Source organism: Mobula birostris, chromosome 21 (assembly GCF_030028105.1).
Source record: "Mobula birostris isolate sMobBir1 chromosome 21, sMobBir1.hap1, whole genome shotgun sequence".
In the NCBI taxonomy this organism is placed as follows: Eukaryota; Metazoa; Chordata; class Chondrichthyes; order Myliobatiformes; family Myliobatidae; genus Mobula; species Mobula birostris.
Genome location: NC_092390.1, coordinates 7,357,975 through 7,377,259, shown reverse-complemented (window position 1 = coordinate 7,377,259; position 19,285 = coordinate 7,357,975). Strand labels below are relative to the sequence as shown.

At 44.2% G+C, this 19,285-nt stretch overlaps 1 protein-coding gene across 1 annotated transcript in view; it reads right to left on the bottom strand.

The window, feature by feature from the left end:
• Positions 1-19,285, bottom strand: part of LOC140185994 (semaphorin-4G-like) — a 146,993-nt gene that overhangs the window by 81,803 nt on the left and 45,905 nt on the right. The window contains exons 3-4 of the mRNA XM_072239818.1: positions 18,919-19,067; positions 85-147 (exon numbers count right to left, since the gene is read on the bottom strand). Of these exons, the coding sequence (XP_072095919.1) occupies positions 85-147; positions 18,919-19,067 (212 nt within the window). The remainder of the gene's footprint in view (positions 1-84; positions 148-18,918; positions 19,068-19,285) is intronic.

The following is a 19,285-nucleotide window of genomic DNA, read 5'->3' as shown; positions in this document are numbered from 1 at the left end:
AGAGGGATGATGGGCAGGTGAGGAAGGGGGATGTGGGAATGATATAAAAGGCTGGCAGTGATAGGTGTATTCCATCTCTCATACCTTTTTGTGTCCCCGCTTCTTTAGACAATTCAATCGTTTTTCAGAAGGAGTTTCCCATTGTATCTGTAAACAAAATAACATTGAAATATGCAGTGTTCAAATCAGGTGATTCTGAGCTATACAAGAAATTGAGATCTCTGAAGATCTATCCTTGGCCCAAGGCATTGATGCAATTACAAAGAAGGCATGTCAGTGGCTATATTTCAATAGGTGTTTGAGGAGGGATCAGACATGGAGAGAGTGAGCAGCTTCAAGTTCCTGGCTGTCAAGATCTCTGAGAATCTAACCTGGTCCCAACATATCGATGTAGTTACAAAGAAGGCAAGACAGAGACTATATTTTATTAGGCGTTTGAAGAGATTTGGCATGTCAACCAATACACTCAAAAACCTCTATAGTTGAAATTCTCACTAATTTTTATAGATGAACTGTAGAAAGCATTCTTCTAGGGTGTATCACAACCTGGTATGGAAGTTGACCTGTCCAAGACTGGAAGAAGCTGCAGAAGATCGTGAACACAGCCCAGCACATCACACAAACTAATCTTCCATCCTTGGACTCACTTTACACCGCACGCTGTCGGAGCAGTGCTGCCAGGATAATCAAGGACACAACCCACCCAGCCAACACACTTTTCGTCCCTCTTCCCTCCAGGAGAAGGCTCAGGAGCTTGAAGACTTGTACAGCCAGATTTGGGAACAGCTTCTTTCCAACTGTGATAAGACTGCTGAAAAGATCCTGACCCGGATCTGGGCCGTACCCTCCAAATATCCGGACCTGTCTCTCGGTTTTTTTGCACTACCTTACTTTCCATTTTCTATTTAAGATTTATAATTTAAATTTTTAATATTTACTATCAATTGGTACTCCAGGGAGCGGGAAGCGCAGAATCAAATATCGCTGTGATGATTGTATGTTCAAGTATCAATTGTTTGGCAACAATAAAGTATAAAGTATATAGTTGTACAGTGGAGAGCATTCTGACAGGCTGCATCACTGTCTGGTATGGAGGGGCTACTGCATAGGACTGAAAGAAGCTGCAGAGGATTGTAAATCTAGTCAGCTCCATCTTGGGTACTAGCCTACAAAGTACCCAGGACATCTTCACGGAGAGGTGTCTCAGAAAGGCAGCGTTCATTATTAAGGACCTCCAGCACCCAGGGCATGCCCTTTTCTCACTGTTACCATCAGGTAGGAGGTACAGAAGCCTGAAGGCACACACTCAGTGATTCAGGAACAGCTTCTTCCCCTCCGTCATCTGATTCCTAAATGGACATTGAATCTTTGGACACTACCTCACTTTTTTTTAATATACAACATTTCTTTTTTTGCACGTTTTAAAAAATCTATTCAATGTACATAATTGATTTACTTGTTTATTTTATTATTATTTACTATTATTTTTTTCTCTTTGCTAGATTATGTATTGCATTGAACTGCTACTGCTAAATTAACAAATTTCACGTCACATGCTGGTGATAATAAACCTGATTCTGATTCTGATCCTGAGATTTGGTATGTCAACAAAGATTCTAGCAAATATCTAGAGATGTAGAGTGGAGAGCATTCTGACTAGTTGCATCACCGCCTGGTATGGAGGGGCCACTGTTCAGGATTGGAAAATAGCTGCAGAGGATTGGAAACGCAGCCAGCTCCATCATGGGCAGTAGTCTCCCCAGCATAGGGACATCTTCAAAATACAATGTCTCAAAAAATGACCCCTGTCACCCAGGACTTGAGTTCTTCTCATTGCTACCATCAGGGAGGTGGTACACACACTCAGTGTTTTAGGAACAGCTTTTTCCCCTCCACTATCATATTTCTGAATTGACAATCACCCAACCCATGAGCACGCTCTCATTATTTCTGCTCTATTTATTTAATTATATATGCACATACATACTCTCTCTCTCTCTCTCTCTCTCTCTATCTATCTATATATATATACTGCTAAGCAACAGATTTCATGACATATCTCAGTGCTGTTAAACTTAGTCGGATTCTGATACTACCTCTACAAAGCTACCAAGAATGGCAAGAGACAAGACCAGTTCAAAATTGAGCCCCTAACCTGCTGTCAGTTGTGGCAGGGCATACATATTATAATGGGGTACAAAAATGAATTTAGCCAGAATCATCCCCTCACAAACAATATTTTGAACAGAGTGGCATTGGTGGGTCACCACCAACCCCGACAGCCTCCAATGTACCTGAACCCACAGTCATCGTTAAAGACAAGAGACCAGTCTTCCAGAGAATGAACTGGATGGTGTCCCTGGATGTGTCTTAGATCCTGTGCAGATCAGAACAGCATAAAGACATGTACATCAGACTATGGTCTACTGCTTACAGCTCTGCTCTCAATACTATAATTCTGAGTAAACTCTTTTTCAATCTTTTTTATTGAGTTTCAAATTGATAAACATAACAATGATAATAATACAAAGAGGTTGGGATTACGTTAATAACGGTTAATGTACACAGACAAAGACTCCGAGTAATGTATTTAATTTGAACCTCCCAATCTCTTAATAACTGAACATGAAAAAGATTCAGAAAAAAAGTTTTTACCCCCACACTAAAAAAAAAAACAAAACAAAACAAAACAAAGATTGGGCGGCCATATTTCATCAGTTAAGATGATTATTTGTCATTAACTCCGCTCCTCTATACACAAACAAAAAGTTATTAAAAAGGATTCGGAAAAGGTCAGCTTACATCATATGAAAATGTTGAATAAATGGCCTCCAAGTTTCTTCAAATTTAACTGAAGGATCAGTGGTACCACTCCTAATTTTTTCCGAGTTTGAACATGTTAAAGTTTGGGAAAACCATTGAAATGTAGTAGGGGGATTAGAATCTTTCCATTTAAATAAAATGGATCTTCTGGTTATTAATGTAACAAATGCAATCAAACGACAAGCTGAAGGGGATAAATGACTAAAGTCTATCATTGATAATCCAAAATTGCAGTAATAGGATGAAGTTGTAAATCAATACGCAAATCTACTGAAATAATATCAAAAATGTCTTTCCACTATTTTTCCTAAAGAGGGCAAGACCTGAACATATGTGTTAAGGAAGCTTCCTCAGAATTACATCTGTCATAGACAGGATTTATATGACCATAAAAACGAGCTAACTTATCAATAGACAATAGACAATAGGTGCAGGAGTAGGCTATTCAGCCCTTCGAGCCAGCACCACCATTCACTGTGATCATGGCTGATCATCCACAATCAGTACCCTTTTCCTGCCTTCTCCCCCTATCCCTTCACTCCGCTATCTTTAACAGCTCTATCTAACTCTCTTTTGAAAGAATCCAGAGAATTGGCCTCCACTGCCTTCTTATCCTTCGACATATGGGCCCTATGAATAACCTTAAATTGTATCAAAGCGTGTCTAGCACACATTGAAGAGGCGTTAACTAGTTGGAGAATTTTCTCCCATTTCTCTATGGGTAAAGATACCTGAAGTTCTCTTTCCCATTCATTCTTAATTTTTATCAGACATACCTAAATGTATTTTCGTAACTAAATCATAAACAATTGCTATTAAACTTTTCTGATAGGGGTTTAAACCTAAAATATTTTCTGTAATTTCAGTTTGATGTGATATCGGAGAAGTAGGTAAAATAACCTTCAAAAAGTTTCTAATCTGTAAATATCTGAAAAAAATGTGATCTAGGCAAATTATATTTATCAGACAACTGTTCAAAGGACATGAGACAATTATCCATGAATAAATCACGAAAACATATTATTCCCATCGTTTTCCATAAAAGAAAAGCTTGCTCAGTTCTGGATGGTTGGAAGAAAAAATTGGATATAATAGGACTTGATAGGATAAATTTAATCAATCCAAAAAATTTACGAAATAGAAACCATACTCGTATTATATGTTTAATTATTGGACTAATCGTTAATTTATTCAGTTTAGTAAATGCAAAGGGAAGTGGAGCTGCTAAAATAGAAGCCAATGACAACCCCTGTACAGACTCAGACTCGAGGTTCACCCATCGTGGACATTGAATTTCATCCAAATCTTGTGTCCAGAACGTTAGATATCAAATATTAAATCTAAATCTAGAATCTAAAGTTCAGCAATGTCAAACCACCATCCTTTTTTGATTTCTGTAAATATTTCTTACTTGATCTAGGATTTTTATTCTGCCATATATATGAAGAAATTTTAGAATCAGTAATATCAAAAAAGGATTTAGAGACAAAGATTGGTACCGCCTGAAATAGATACAGAAATTTAGGTAAAATAATCATCTTAATAGCATTGATTCGACCAATCAATGAGAGGGACAATGGGGACATTTAGTAAGCAGTTGTTTAACATGATCAATTAAGGGTAAAAAGTTAACTTTAAATAGATCCTTATGCTTCTTAGTAACTTTAACACCCAAATAAGTAAAATAATCAGTAACCAGTCTAAATGGTGATTGTCTATAGATTGGAACTTGCATATTTAATGGAAAAAGCTCACTCTCATTAAGTTTCAATTTATAACCAGAAAAGCTACTAAACTGAGCAAGTACGAGGAAATCTGCATATGCTGGAATTTCAAGCAACACACATAAAAGTTGCTGGTGAACGCAGCAGGCCAGGCAGCATCTCTAGGAAGAGGTACAGTCGACGTTGCGGGCCGAGACCCCTCGTCAGGACTAACTGAAAGAAGAGCTAGTAAGAGATTTGAAAGTGGGAGGGGGAGGGGGAGATCCAAAATGATAGGAGAAGACAGGAGGGGGAGGGATGGAGCCAAGATCTGGACAGTTGATTGGCAAAAGGGATATGAGAGGATCATGGGACAGGAGGCCTAGGGAGAAAGAAAAGGGGGAGGGGGGGAAAAAACAGAGGATGGGCAAGGGGTATAGTGAGGGGGACAGAGGGAGAAAAAGGAGAGCAAGAAGAAGAATGTGTGTATATAAATAAATAACGGATGGGATACGAGGGGGAGGTGGGGCATTAACGGAAGTTTAAGAAGTCAATGTTCATGCCATCAGGTTGGAGGCTACCTAGACGGAATATAAGGTGTTGTTCCTCCAACCTGAGTGTGGCTTCATCTTTACAGTAGAGGAGGCCGTGGATAGACATATCAGAATGGGAATGGGATGTGGAATTAAAATGCGTGGCCACTGGGAGATCCTGCTTTCTCTGGCGGTCAGAGCGTAGGTGTTCAGCAAAACGATCTCCCAGTCTGCGTCAGGTCTCGCCAATATATAGATGGCCGCATCGGGAGCACTGGACGCAGTATATCACCCCAGCCGACTCACAGGTGAAGTGTTGCCTCACTTGGAAGGACTGTCTGGGGCCCTGAATGGTAGTGAGGGAGGAAGTGTAAGGGCATGTGTGGCACTTGTTCCGCTTACAAGGATAAGTGCCAGAAGGGAGATCAGTGGGAAGGGATGGGGGGGACGAATGGACAAGGGAATCGCGTAGGGAACGATCCCTGCGGAAAGCAGAGAGATGGGGGAGGGAAAGATGTGCTTGATGGTGGGATCCCGTTGGAGGTGGCAGAAGTTACGGAGAATTATATGTTGGACTCGGAGGCTGGTGGGGTGGTAGGTGAGGACCAGGGGAACCCTATTCCTAGTGGGTGGCGTGAAGATGGAGTGAGAGCAGATGTGTGTGAAATGGGGGAGATGCGTTTGAGAGCAGAGTTGATAGTGGAGGAAGGGAAGCCCCTTTCTTTAAAAAAGGAGGACATCTCCTTTGGCCTGGAATGAAAAACCTCATCCTGAGAGCAGATGCGGCGGAGACGGAAGACTTGCGAGAAGGGGATGTCATTTTTGCCAGAGACAGGGTGGGAAGAGGAATAGTCCAGATAGCTGTGAGAGTCAGTAGGCTTATAGTAGACATCAGTAGATAAGCTGTTTCCAGAGACAGAAACAGAAAGACCTAGAAAGGGGAGGGAGGTGTCAGAAATGGACCAGGTAAACTTGAGGGCAGGGTGAAAGTTGGAGGCAAAGTTAATGAAGTCAATGAGCTCAGCATGTGTGCAGAAAGCAGCGGCAATGCAGTCGTCAATGTAGTGAAAGAAAAGTGAGGGACAGATACCAGAATAGGTTTGGAACATAGATTGTTCCACAAAGCCAACAAAAAGGTAGGCATAGCTGGGACCCATATGGGTGCCCATGGCTACACCTTTGGTTTGGAGGAAGTGGGAGGAGCCAAAGAAGAATTTATTAAGAGTAAGGACTAAACTGTCAAGTAGAAATATTACTGCAGGGATGGATTTCTCTGGATTAGAGATATATAGTAACAGTTCATCTGCATATAATGATACTTATGCGTCCCATTTCCATGAATAATGCCAAATATATTGGGTGAATCATGAAGAACGATTGCCAAGGGCTCCAAGGCAATATCAAGTAGTAAAGGGCTTAAAGGACAGCCCTGTCTAGTACCTCAAAAAAGCCTAAAAAAGGGGGATCTCTGATTAGTAGTAAGTACAGAAGCCAAAGGTATATGATATATCAATTTGATCCAGGATATGAATTTTGGGCTAAAATTGAATTTCTCAAGGATGTTAAATAAATATTCCCATTCAACTCTATCAAACGCCTTCTCGGCATCAAGTGAAATAACACATTCTGGGGTTTTAGCTGAAGAAGTATATTCAATGTTCATCAACCTCCTAACATTAAAATACGAATAACGATTTTTAATAAATCCTGTCTGGTCATCAGAGACAATTTGTGACAATACATTTTCCAATCTAATCTTTAATATTTTGAAAAAAACTTTGGAGTTTTACGGATTGCTCTACGGGGGATGCAATATCCACCACACTGCACACAGTTCTCTCTCACTTGGACAACAAAGACACTTATGCCAGAATCCTGTACATTGATTTCAGTTCAGCGTTCAATACCATCAACCCGCAGAGACTAGTGGAGAAATTATCGCTGCTTGGTCTTAGCACTGCCATGTGTCGCTGGATTCTGGATTTCTTGACAGAGAGACCACAGTCAGTCCGTGTTGGCAGGAACATCTGTGACTCCATCACACTGAGCACTGGATCCCCACAAGGCTGTGTGCTTAGCCCATTGCTGTTTACACTGCTAACACATGACTGTGCAGCCAGATTCAAGGAGAACCTGATCATTAAATTTGCTGATGATACATCAGTGGTGGGGCTCATCAGCAAAAATGTTGAAACAATGTACAGGGAGGAGGTCAAACACCTAGAGAGCTGGTGCAGTGATAACAACTTGATGCTTAATGTCACCAAAACCAAGCAGATGATCGTCGATTTCAGATGGTCCCAGCCTGAGCACACACCCCTCAGCATCAGCGGCTCCATGTGGAGAGAGTGGAAAACATCAAGTTCCTTGGGGTGCAGATCTCAGACAATCTCACCTGGTCCAGGAACACCACTGGAATTGTGAAATGGGACCAGCAGAGATTGCACTTTCTGAGAAAGCTTAAACAAGCATCACTCCCCACTAACATCTTAACTACGTTCTACAGAGGCGTGGTTGAGAGTATGCTGACCTTTTGCACCACAACCTGGTACTCCAGCTGCAGTGCTGTCGACAAAAAAGCATTGCAGAGGGTGGTTAGGGGAGCAGAGAAGGTTATTGGGGTCTCCCTACCTTCTGCCCAAGACGTCTTTCAGAGTTGATGCCTCCAGAAGACACGGTACATCATTAAAGACCCCTCAGACCCTCTCCATGAACTGTTTGTTCTTCTGCCATCAGGCAAACGTTACAGGAGCATCAAAACTAAAACCACAAGACTACTAAACAGCTTCCTCCCACAGGCAGTCAGACTGCTAAATAGCTGCTCTACCTGACTCTGCTTTGGACACTCTTAACTTGCACTGGACACTTATAACTTGATTTTAACTGACATGTGGCTGTTGTGTTTTACTATTTATTGTTATGTTTATTATTTAGTGTTGCGTTTTTGTTATGTTATGATTGCACTGCTCCTGGGAAACGCTGTCTCATTCTGCCCTGCAGAGCTGATGTACGGTTAGAATGACAATAAAGTTTTTTGAATTTTTGAATCTTGAGTCCATATTTAACAAGGATATAGGTCTATATGATGCACATTCAGTGGGATCTTTATCTTTTTTAAGAATTAAAGAAATAAATGTTCCATAAAAAGATTGTGGTAATTTACCTACAAATAAGGCATCCTTAAAAATTCTACATAACCAAGGAAAAAGTAGACTTGAAAAACATTTACAAAATTCTACTGTATACCCATCCAGGCCGGGTGCTTTACCAGAATTCATCGAGGAAATTGCTTTCTTTATTTCTTCTTCCGTAATGGGTGCATCTAATGATAAACATTCATTAAGTGGTAATTTCAGAATATTCAATTTTCTTAAAAATTCATGCATTATGGTAGAATCGTCAGGAAATTCTGATTGGTAAAAAGAGGTATAGAATTCTTGAAATGTTTTATTACTTTCGTCGTGGTCAACCATCAAAGTACCATCCCGTTTATGAACTTTGATAATCTGATGTTTAGCTGAAGCAGCTTTCAATTGGTTGGACAGTGATTTATCACCATGTACATAAAATTGACTCTTAGTTTTAAGTAATTGATTTTCAATTGGGGATGTTAATAACAAACTGTGTTGCATCTGAAGTTCAACTCTCTTTTTGTAAAGCTCCAAATTAGGAGCAGCAGAATAATTTTTATCGATTTCTTTAATCTTATCAACCAATGTACGCATTTCATTATTAATTCATTTTTTCAATCCAGCAGAAAATGAAATAATTTGCCCACAGATATATACTTTAAAAATGTCCCATAATATCCCACTGGAAATTTCTTCCATAAGATTAGTTGAAAAGAAAAAGGCAATCTGTTCTTTAATAAAGTTAACAAACTTGAAGTCATGAAGCAGAGTAGAATTGAACCGCCATTGTCTAGCACCAAAAGTTACTTCAGTCAATTTGATTGATAGTTTCAGAGGCGCATGATCAGAGATGGCAATTTCATCATACTGACAGGCAGTATCAGATGAAACTAATCGAGAGTCAATGAAAAAGTAATCAATTCTAGAGTAATTATGAAATACATGAGAAAAGAATGAGAACTCTTTATCATTAGGGTAAAAAAACCTCCAAACTTCTAAGATTCCAGAATCAACTAAAAAGGAATTAATAAAAATAACGGATTTGTTTGAAAGTACCTGACTGGGCGCAGACCTGTCCATTGAGAGATTCAGGCAACAGTTAAAATCTCCACCCATTATCAATGGTATATTCATTTAAATTAGGAAGAGATGCAAATAAATGTTTAAAGAATTCAGGATAATCGGTGTTTGTTGCATAGATATTAACCATAACATCTTTTTGGTTATAAAGTAAACCAGTAATTAACAGAAATCTACCATTCGGGTCTGAAATTGTTTCATAGTGAACAAATGAAATCGAGGAATCTATAAAAATAGGGACTCCTTTCACCTTATCCTGTGAATTGGAGTGAAATTGTTATTCCTTCCAAAACCTTTAAAAAAAACCGCTGATTATCCTCCTTCCTTACATGAGTTTCCCGGGCAAAGATAATCTGAGCATTCACTCTATGAAAAACTTCAAAAATCTTCTTCCATTTAATCGGATGATTCAAGCCATTTGTATTCCATGAAACAAAGTTAATAATATTATCCATTGCACTTGAATAAACCATATGGTGTGTAAAGGGTTAACCTTACTGCATAGGAAACTCATGAATCAGGAAGAGGGAAAAATGTTTAAAGAGGAACCGGAAGTCATGACAATTCAGACATATTTGTAGTTTCAAAGGGAAAAAAACTAAACTGAAATAGCCCCATCTCCCATCCACAAAAGCCCGAAAACTGGCCAATAGACATCCAGAAAGCTATCTAGACACTTCCCTACCCCCATCTCACTTGTGGCAAGTCTCCAAAATTGAAAAGAATTCAAAGCACCACCCACAGTCAAAACATCGAGAAGAGAATGCCATAAAAAATACCAACAAATGTTAAAAAAACAGCCATTTGCAAAACATTTTGAAAGGCAAGATCTTGGAAAGTGAAACAGAATACAATCTTATTAATATTTCAAGAAAAAAAAATCAATCACCAAATCAGATTCTTAATTATTTTCAAAAACAAACAATTGAAAATAATACAATAAAATAATAAAAGAAGAATAAAAAGGAACTTTAACATAAAAGCATGATAAATATCCATACTCCAAAACAAAGTACGAGCATTATCAAATCAAGGGCAAAATTCTTCAAACTTTAGAAGTCCAAATCTATGAACTGGTTATTAACTTATAAATCAGATGAATACAGACATGAAAAAACAATAAATTTATTAGACAGCTAAGATCGAACGTTGATCCTCAAGGAATTAATGAGCTTCGTCCATGGATTTAATCCATTTACGTGATTTATCAGGCAGAACAACCCTTAGGTGAGCTGGTTGGAACTTGCTTTGATAGAGCTCGGACATCACCTGTTTAAAAAGCGATATTTCTTGCATTACCTCAGGACTGTAATCTTCGACCAAACGAAACTTGAGATCTCGGTATTCAATAACCCCTTTCCGACGGGCAATTCAAATTAAATGCTCCTTGCTATGCACATAGTGGAATTGGAGTATGACAGGTCGAGGTTTCAGTTCTTTAGGGGGTTTTGCTCTTAAAGCCCGGTGGGCGCGATCAAGTATAGGGGAAGTAGAAAAAACTTCAGAGCTGAATACGTCCATTAAAAATTGAGAAAAAAATTTAGTAAGGTCACCACTCTCAACGTCTTCATGGAGTCCTATTATTCACAAATTCTGTCTACGACTGCGATTTTCTAGATTGATAATCTTAGCTTTATATTGTTCCAGTGTTTGAGTGGTTGAAGTTAATTTCTTTTCCAACAAATCTAGCTTGTGATCTCTGTCTACCAGCTTCATCGAGTTTGGAGATTTGCTGTTGTTGTTTCTCACACTCGCACTTAAGTGCTCCCAGTCTACTTTTGATCTCCTTTAACAATACTTCCAAATTAGAAAATCTTGTATTGAATTTATCATCCAGGAGCTTCGTAGCCCCCAAAGTGAGCTTAGGCTGCTGAGAGTCACCTTCTCTCCTCCCATTTCCATTACTGGCTTCCTTGTCTTCGGCCAATGCCTTTTTCCCTCTGGTATTCATTTCCAGCGATTAAAAAGTCAAAGTTCAAGCATATAAAAGTGTTATAAACACTTTAATAGACATAGTAATAGGGTGGTAGAAAGATTCAAAAATGAACGGGGCAAAGCCAAAATGTGACTTACTCCATCTAGTGCCCCAAGAGAATCCCCAATTCCAAGAAAACTCATCTCTAAACTCCTAGACCTGGGACTCAACACCTCACTCTGCAACTGGATCCTAGACTTCCTGACTGACAGACCGTAATTACGTGCACCATGTTGGCATGGCAGTTAGCGCAACGGTATTACAGCTCTGGAGGTTGGAGGTCAGAGTTCAACTCCAACGTCATCTGTAGCAGGGAATCTGTATGTTCTCCCCATGGAATGTGTGGGCTTTCTCTGGATGATCTGGTTTCCTCGCACAGACCAAGGGCGTTTCAGTTAGTAGATTATCATAAACATGGGAAATTCTGCAGAGCAACACACACTAGATGCTGGAGGAGCTCGGCAGGTCAGGCAGCATCTGTGGAAATGAATGAACAGTCTTGGCTCAAAACGTCAAATGATTATTCTTTTCCATAGATGCAGCCTAACTTGCTGAGTTTTCCTGCAGTTTGTGCTGGCCAGTAGGTAAATTGTCCCATGTTTGGGCTAAGGTTAAATTGGGGTTTCCTGTAAGGCACAGCTCGAAGTGCCGGAAAGACCTACTTATTTATCACTGTATCGCTAAATAAATAATAAAAAAAATCAGTAGGGACAGCCAGTGACATCTTCACCATGGTTACCCTCAACAGTGGGACACATTATAGAAAGCAGCCTTCCCTCAATGGACTGTCTACATTTCTCTCTGCCTTGTCAAAGCAGTCAGCATAATCAAAAACTCCAGCCACCCTAGACATCATCTCTTCTCCTTCTCCCAGCAAGAAGATACAAAAGCCTGAAAGCACAAGAGCAGCTTGTATCCCTGGTTAAAAAACTATTGAATGATCCCTAAGCAATGATACCAGCATCAAGTTCCGATTTCTGTGCAGAATTCAATGAGGGACAATCACGAGCAGTTTGCACCTATGTTCTCAGTGCGATGACACATAGTCCTGCTCTGCTCTTTCCCACGTCAGTGGCAGCTGAATTGGAGATTGCTTTGAGAAACCACCTGGATCTGGAACTAACAGCCACTCCTCTTCAGCACAGGCACTGAGGGGGGACCAAATGTGGTCGGGGTGTTCAGGTTTAGAGGCTAGAAGTATGTTAGTGCTTTCATTAGGAGGCCAGTTGCCATGTGAATGGAACTGTGTCTCCTCCATGAGGATACAGGAAGCCCCTGACCCCACATGACCACCTATTTATCCTATGCTCCACTCCAACCACTAGTAGAGTCCACACCAGGTGTTTGGTTCCACTCAAGAGAGGCAACACCTTAACTAAACTACAGACCAGCTGATGGTAAATGGGATTAGGCCCCATCCAGCCCTTCGAGCCATGCTACCAAACAATCCCCCGATTCAATCCTACCCTAATCACAGGACAATTTATAATGATCAATTAACCTACTAACTGGTATGTCTTTGGACCTTTGGACTTTGGGAGGAAACCAGAGTACCTGGAGGAAACACATACAATCATGGGGAGAACGTAAAACTCCTTACAGACAGTGGTGGGACTGGTACTGTAAAGCAGCGGTCCCCAACCACCGGGCCGCAAAGCATGTGTTACAGGGCGTGAGGAAACGATTTGAGTCAGCTGCACCTTTCCTCATTCCCTGTTATGCTCTGTTGAACTTGAACATAGGGTTGCCAACTGTCCCGTATTTGCCGGGACATCCTGTATATTGGGCTAAATTGGTTTATCCCACATGGGACCGCCCTTGTCCCGTATTTCCCCCACTAAGGTAGAGCGTTCCTATGAAACCTTTCGTGCCGAAATGGCGTAAAGCGAAGAAGCAATTATCATTAATTTATATGGGAACAATTTTTGATCGTTCCCAGACCCAAAAAATAACCTACCAAATACCACATAAAACCTAAAATAACACTAATATATAGTAAAAGCAGGAATGATATTGTGGCGATCCATTTCTAGCACCCACGAACCGGCTCACAACAGCGCGCGCAGGCAGAGGGCCGGCCCCAAAAAGGGCGCCAGGCCATCTTCACCAGCAGGGGGAAAATCCCGCGCGCGGAAAGGGACTGGGAATATGCATTCCCCACAGCAGTCCCGCCCAGGGAGGGCGGGAACGGGAAGGCTTTAAAGCAGGCCGCGAAGTTTGAATAAATCTCTTTATCGCAACTCTAACCCACCGGCTCCGTGTGGTTATTCTAGCGCTGTGAGTAGCACACCACTACATTTGGTGACCCCGACGGCCCAAACGATATTTGGGCCAGAGATGACCGACGCCGCATCTGTTCACACAGTTTCATTACAACTGCCAGGCTTTTGGCCGCTGAGACCCCGTCCGTGGTTGGAACAGGCAGAAGCACAATTCTGCATTCGGCAGATAACCTCGAAGTCCACTCGCTACTACTATGTGCTGAGCTCTCTCGACCAGGAGACTGCTGCACAAGTTGAGGAGTTTATACAGTCGCCCCCGGAGAACGGCAAATACACAGCATTCAAAGCCCTGCTCATAAGGACTTTCGGACTCTCACGGCGCGAACGAGCACGCCGCTTAATGCACCTGGAAGGTTTGGGAGACAGGCCGCCATCGGCATTAGTGAACGAAATGCTGACCCTGGCTGAAGGACACAAATCCTGCCTCATGTTTGAGCAGGCGTTCCTAGAGCAACTGCCCGAGAACATACGCCTGCTGCTGTCCGACACAGGTGGCGGCCCGAGCAGATGTGCTGTGGAATGCCAAGAAGGAGAGAGGGGCATCCGTCACACAGATCACCAAGCCGCGTGCCCAGTGGCAGACCAGACCAGGCCCGGCAACAGAGCCCAATGAACAATGGTGTTTCTACCACCAGCGGTGGGGCACAGAGGCCCGCCGCTGTAGACCACCCTGCAAATTCCCGGGAAACGCCAAGGCCCAGCCGCCGCCGATCGCTACGGCGGCTGGCCATCAGGACAGCGTCCTGTACGTCTGGGACAAGCAGTTGGGACGCCAATTTTTGGTCGACACCGGAGCGGAGATCAGCGTTTTACCTCCAACGAGTTACAACACCCGCAACAGAGAACCCGGACCCACCCTGAGGGCCGCAAATGGCAGCACAATATGAACCTACGGCACCCGCTCGGTGTAGCTACAGTTCAGCTCCAGCCGGTTCACGTGGGACTTCACACTGGCCGCCGTGGCCCAACCACTCCTGGGGGCGGATTTTCTGCGAGCCCACAGCCTGCTGGTCGACCTGCAAGGGAAGCGACTAGTCCACGCCAAGACTTTTCAAACGTTCTCCCTGGGTGAAGCAAAGTTGCCAGCCCCACACCTGGACTCCATCACACTGTCCAACGACGAATTCACCAGGGTCCTGGCGGATTTCCCATCAGTACTGACACCGCAGTTCACGGCAGCCATGCCCAGACATGGAGTACAGCACCACATCCCGACCCAGGGACCACCCCTTCACGCCCGTGCCCGAAGGCTTCCCCCGGACAAGCTCCGACTGGCGAAGGAGGAGTTCAAGAAGATGGAGGAATTGGGGATCATACGATGGTCCGACAGCCCATGGGCCTCCCCCCTGCACATGGTGCCCAAGGCAACGGGGGGCTGGAGACCATGCGGTGACTACTGCAGACTGAACGAGGCTACAACGCCAGACCGCTACCCTGTGCCGCACATTCAAGACTTTGCAGCAAACCTACACGGCGCAAAGATCTTTTCCAAGGTAGACCTCGTCCGGGGATACCATCAAATCCCGGTACATCTGGACGACATCCCCAAAACAGCACTCATCGCCCCGTTTGGACTTTTCGAATTCCTCCGAATTACGTTTGGTCTAAAGAATGCCACACAGACGTTCCAGCGGCTAATGGATGCGGTGGGACACGGCCTGGACTTTGCATTCATCTATTTGGACGACATCCTCATAGCCAGCAGTAGTCCTCAGGAGCATCTGTCCCACCTCCGCCAGCTCTACTCCCGCCTGAGTGAATTCGGCCTTACAATCAACCCGGCCAAATGCCAGTTCGGACTCGATACCATCGACTTCCTGGGCCACAGGATTACTAAAGATGGGGCAACCCCGCTGCCCGCCAAGGTAGACGCAGTCCGCCACTTCCCCTGACCGAACACAATCAAAGGCCTGCAGGAATTCGTGGGTATGGTGAGTTTCTACCACCGTTTCCTCCCCTCAGCAGTCCGAACCATGCGACCCCTGTTTACTCTGATGTCGGGTAAGGGCAAGGACATTACCTGGGACGAAGAGGCCGCAAACGCTTTCGTTAAAACCAAAGAAGCCTTGGCAAATGCCGCGATGCTAGTGCACCCCAGAACAGACGTTCCTACTGCCCTCACGGTGGACGCATCCAACACAGCGGTCGGTGGAGTGCTGGAACAACTCATCGAGGGTCGCTGGCAACCCCTGGCATTCTTCAGCAAACACCTACGACCACCCGAACTCAAATACAGTGCTTTCGACCGGGAGCTATTGGCACTATACCTGGCAATCCGACATTTCAGGTACTTCTTAGAAGGTAGGCCCTTCACCGCGTTTACAGACCACAAACCGCTTACCTTTGCATTCACAAAGGTGTCCGACCCCTGGTCGTCCCGCCAGCAGCGACATCTATCCTACATCTCCGAGTACACGATGGACATCCGGCATGTCTTGGGAAAGGACAACGTCGTGGCGGACGCACTTTCCAGACCTACCATACAGGCCCTGTCCCAGGGGGTGGACTATGCAGCGCTGGCAGAGGCACAGCAGGCAGACGCTGAGATCCCCAGTTACAGGACTGCAGTCTCTGGTTTGCAGCTCCAAGACCTCCCCGTAGGCCCAGGTGAGAGGACCCTACCATATGACGCCGGCGGGTTTTCGAATCCATTCACAACTTAGTGCACCTCTCCATCAGAACAATCGTCCAGCTGGTCGCCAACAGGTTCGTGTGGCATGGGCTTCGTAAACAGGTCAGTGAATGGGCCAAAACGTGCATGCAGTGTCAAACGGCCAAGGTGCAGCGGCACACCAAGGCTCCGCCGCAGCGGTTCAAACCCACCCGCCCGAGGTTCGACCACATTCATGTGGATATCGTGGGGCCCCTGCCAGTGTCACGAGGAGCGTGGTACCTCCTAACTATAATAGACCGGTTCACCAGATGGCCAGAGGCTGTCCCGCTCGCTGACACCACCTCCGAATCCTGCGCCCGAGCACTGATCGCAACCTGGGTAGCCCGCTTCGGGGTACAGACCCACATTACCTCCACAACTGCCTACCACCCACAGTCGAACGGACTAGTGGAGCGTTTCCACAGTCACCTGAAGTCGGCTCTCATGGCCCGCCTGGAAGGGCCTAACTGGGTGGACGAGCTTCCCTGGGTCCTGCTCGGAATCCGCACGGCGCCCAAAGAGGATCTTCACACCTCGTCGGCCGAGTTGGTGTACGGCGCATCTCTGGTCGTCCCAGGAGAGTTCATACCAGCCCCAAGGGGGCAAGAGGAAGAACCCACAGCAGTCTGGGACAGACTACGGGAGAGGCTCGGTAACCTGGCCCCCATCCCCACTTCACAGCACGGACAGAGCCCGACCTGCGTACCCAAAGACCTGCAGAACTGTAAGTTTCTTTTTGTACGATGGGGTGGACACCGGGCACCGCTACAGCGACCCTACGAGGGGCCGTTTAAGGTGATCAGGAACAACAGGTCCACATTCGTGCTGGACATTGGGGGGAGAGAGGAGGTTTTCACGGTGGACCGACTCAAACCGGCCCATGTGGACTTGGCACAGCTGGTCCAGGCTCAGGCACCGCGGCGCAGGGGCAGACCTTCCAAACAGAGGCCGATCCAGACTGTGGACATTGGGGGAGGTATCGCCAGTTCTGGGGGGGGGGGGTTATGTGGCGACCCATTTTCTGGCACACACGAACTGGCTCACAACAGCGCGCGCAGGCAGAGGGCCAGCCCCAGAAAGGGCGCCAGGCCATCTTCAGCAGCAGGGGGAAAATCCCGCGCACGGAAAGGGTCTGGGAATATGCATTCCCCACAGCAGTCCCACCCCAGGGAGGGCGGGAACGGGAAGGCTTTAAAACAGGCCGCGAAGTTTGAATAAATCTCTTTATCGCAACTCCAACTCACCGACTCCGTGTGGTTATTCTAGCGCTGTGTGTAGCACACTGCTACATTATGATAAATATACAGCCTATATAAAGTAGAAATAATGTGTCACATACCCCGTGACAGGTTAAAGAACCAGCAGAAATGGAAAACACTTTGGGGTCCAGTATTGCCACTAATTAATGATATTTATCAGTAACTACGCAATACAGTAATATAAATCAGATACATAAAACAGATTACCAATGAATATATATAAAAAAATGTGGAAATATATGAGAATCAAGCTTTTTCAAGTCTAGGGGTAAATAGATAGTCTTACGGTGATGAGTAAAGTTCAGTTCAGTTCGTGGTATTGAGTTGAGTAGTGATGGAGAGAGAGAGAGAGGGAGCAATTTGAGTCTTCAGGTGAGCTGATGCCGTCGATCTTCCTGTTGTCCTCCGAAATCCTTTAGAAGTCACCGACTGTGACCACAACAAAGGAGACCGTTCGTCTGTGGTGGAGCTACCAACCCAGGCGAGGGTTGGGCACACAAATAACTCCCCACCAGTCACACCTTCTCCACACTACGAGAGCCACTGATCGATCCACCTAATCGATCCTCCAAAAACCACTTTTTCTGTGGGCACAACAAAGCTCATTCAGTGTCCAAAACCATGTGTGTCAGGTCTATCATCTGACCTTCTATTTACCTCACCGTACTGAGTACCAACTGTCTTTCAAATAACAGCTCCTCGCTTCTCTGTCTGTAAGAACGTACAAGCAGGCAATGTCCTTGGGAAAGTATAAACAAACTATGAGCAGTCTTCATCTCTCTCTCTCTTAAAAACAAGATGTCGGTGTTAAATTTTTCTCTCTCTCTCTTTTTAAAAGCACAGCTCATAGGTGTAATCGAGCACAGTTCTTAGAGGTAATTCAGGACCCTGTCACAAATGTATGTACAGTGTAGTCGGGAAGATTAAACCAAAAATGATTTGTGGAAAAAAAAATCGGCACGTATGCGCATGCGCACGTCACATATGCGCATGTCATACATACGCACACAGGTGTCCGCACAAGGCTTCATGGTCATGGTAGTCTTTCTTGGGGTAAACACAAGTGTCCTGTATTTGACTGCTACTTTTGTCCCTTATTTGGGAGTGAGAAAGTTGGCAACCTAACTGTAAAAGACATGTTGAGGTGAGTTTAACCCTACTTGAACACCACCCCCCGGTTGGCCAGTCCGCAAGAATATTGTCAATATTAAATCAGTCCGCGGTGCAAAAAAGGTTGGGGACCCCTGGTGTAAAGCGTTGAGCTAACTACTACACTACTGAGCCATCCCTTCTATGCTGTTTGACTCTAAATATTTCTATTGAGGGGAATGTGAGAACATGGGCCACCCCAGACAACAGGAACGGCAGTGTGTAATCAGCTGACCACTGCCCAGTTTGGTGCTTGGAGAGGGCAGGAACACTCATAAAGGGCCAATAGCTTCTCCCACACGTTACGATCCTGTGAAACGTGATCCTTACCATTTTCATGGACTTGTCATTGATGTCATTCATATTGAGAGCAAAGATGGCCTCTCTTGCTCCAACATAAAGGACCTCCTGTTCCTCCTCAAGCCAGAAGGTTGTGTAGTTGTACACGCTGTGACTGAATCGTTTGTAGTCAAATACATCTGTAAGAGATGAGAATGTTTTCATGAGATTAATTTTTGATTTGTGTATCAGGAGAATATACAAGAATCAATATTCAATTATCTACTGATTAACAATCAAAAATTACCAGGGCAAAGTAAGTTCCCTCAGTCCTGATCCACCATTTCATTTCATTTACCCTCATTAATTCCATAACCCAGCATTTGTGTCTTACGAAAATCGATCAGCCTCATGGAAA